The sequence below is a fragment of the Gavialis gangeticus genome, unplaced genomic scaffold, assembly GCF_001723915.1.
Source record: "Gavialis gangeticus isolate Ggan-Ray unplaced genomic scaffold, GavGan_comp1, whole genome shotgun sequence".
Classification (NCBI taxonomy): domain Eukaryota; kingdom Metazoa; phylum Chordata; order Crocodylia; family Gavialidae; genus Gavialis; species Gavialis gangeticus.
The window spans coordinates 56,059,909-56,060,489 of record NW_017729022.1 but is presented as its reverse complement, the minus strand read 5'-3'; the positions used below and the strand labels follow the sequence as shown (position 1 = coordinate 56,060,489).

Here is a 581-nt window from a genome sequence, read left to right as displayed (position 1 = left end):
TTCCTGCCCCGGCCAATCCAGACGCGCTTTATTGCGGGTCGGCCGAAGCGGTCTGGTTGCGCGCGCCGCGGAGCCGGGGCCGTTGGCGCGGGGCTGAGGCGAGTTCCACCCCCACCCTTCTCCTCCTTCTCGCAGCGCCCGCCCCGCCTTCTCCTCCCCTTTGTTGGCGTCTCTCCGGCCGGGCGGGCGAGCGAGCGGCGCCGGCCATGCCCGAGTTCCTGGCCGACCCGTCGGTGCTGACCAAGGAGAAGCTGAAGAGCGAGCTGCTGGCCAACAATGTGAGCCTGCCGGGCGGCGAGCAGCGCAAGGACGTCTACGTGCAGCTCTACCTGCAGCATCTCACGGCGCGCAACGCACTCGCGCCCGGCCCCGGGCCCGGCCCACCCGACTTCTCCAGCGACGAGGAGCGCGAGCCCACTCCTCTCGGCGCCCGCGGCAGGGGGGACGGCGCTGCCGCCAGCCGGGTAAGAGCTCCCTCCCGCGCCGAGCCGGCAGGTGGCCGCGGTGTAACCCGAGAGCGGATGGCCGCGCTTTCCCGCCCGAATAGAGCCGCCCCTCCCCCACCCCCGCTGCGCCCGGCT

General features: G+C 73.5%; 1 protein-coding gene across 8 annotated transcripts in view; it reads left to right on the top strand.

Annotated features, from left to right (window-relative positions):
* Window positions 1–581, top strand: part of TMPO (thymopoietin) — a 53,229-nt gene that overhangs the window by 5,541 nt on the left and 47,107 nt on the right. Inside the window, exon 1 of one of the 8 annotated variants that reach the window (XM_019515027.1) lies at window positions 113–464. The exons of 1 other annotated variant lie outside the window; for it this stretch is intronic. In XM_019515027.1, the coding sequence (XP_019370572.1) occupies window positions 207–464 (258 nt within the window). In that variant the 5' untranslated portion in view covers window positions 113–206. Of the gene's footprint in view, window positions 1–112; window positions 465–581 lie in introns of those variants that run through there. 6 more of the 8 variants (XM_019515025.1, XM_019515029.1, XM_019515023.1 and 3 more) reach the window with 6 other exon arrangements.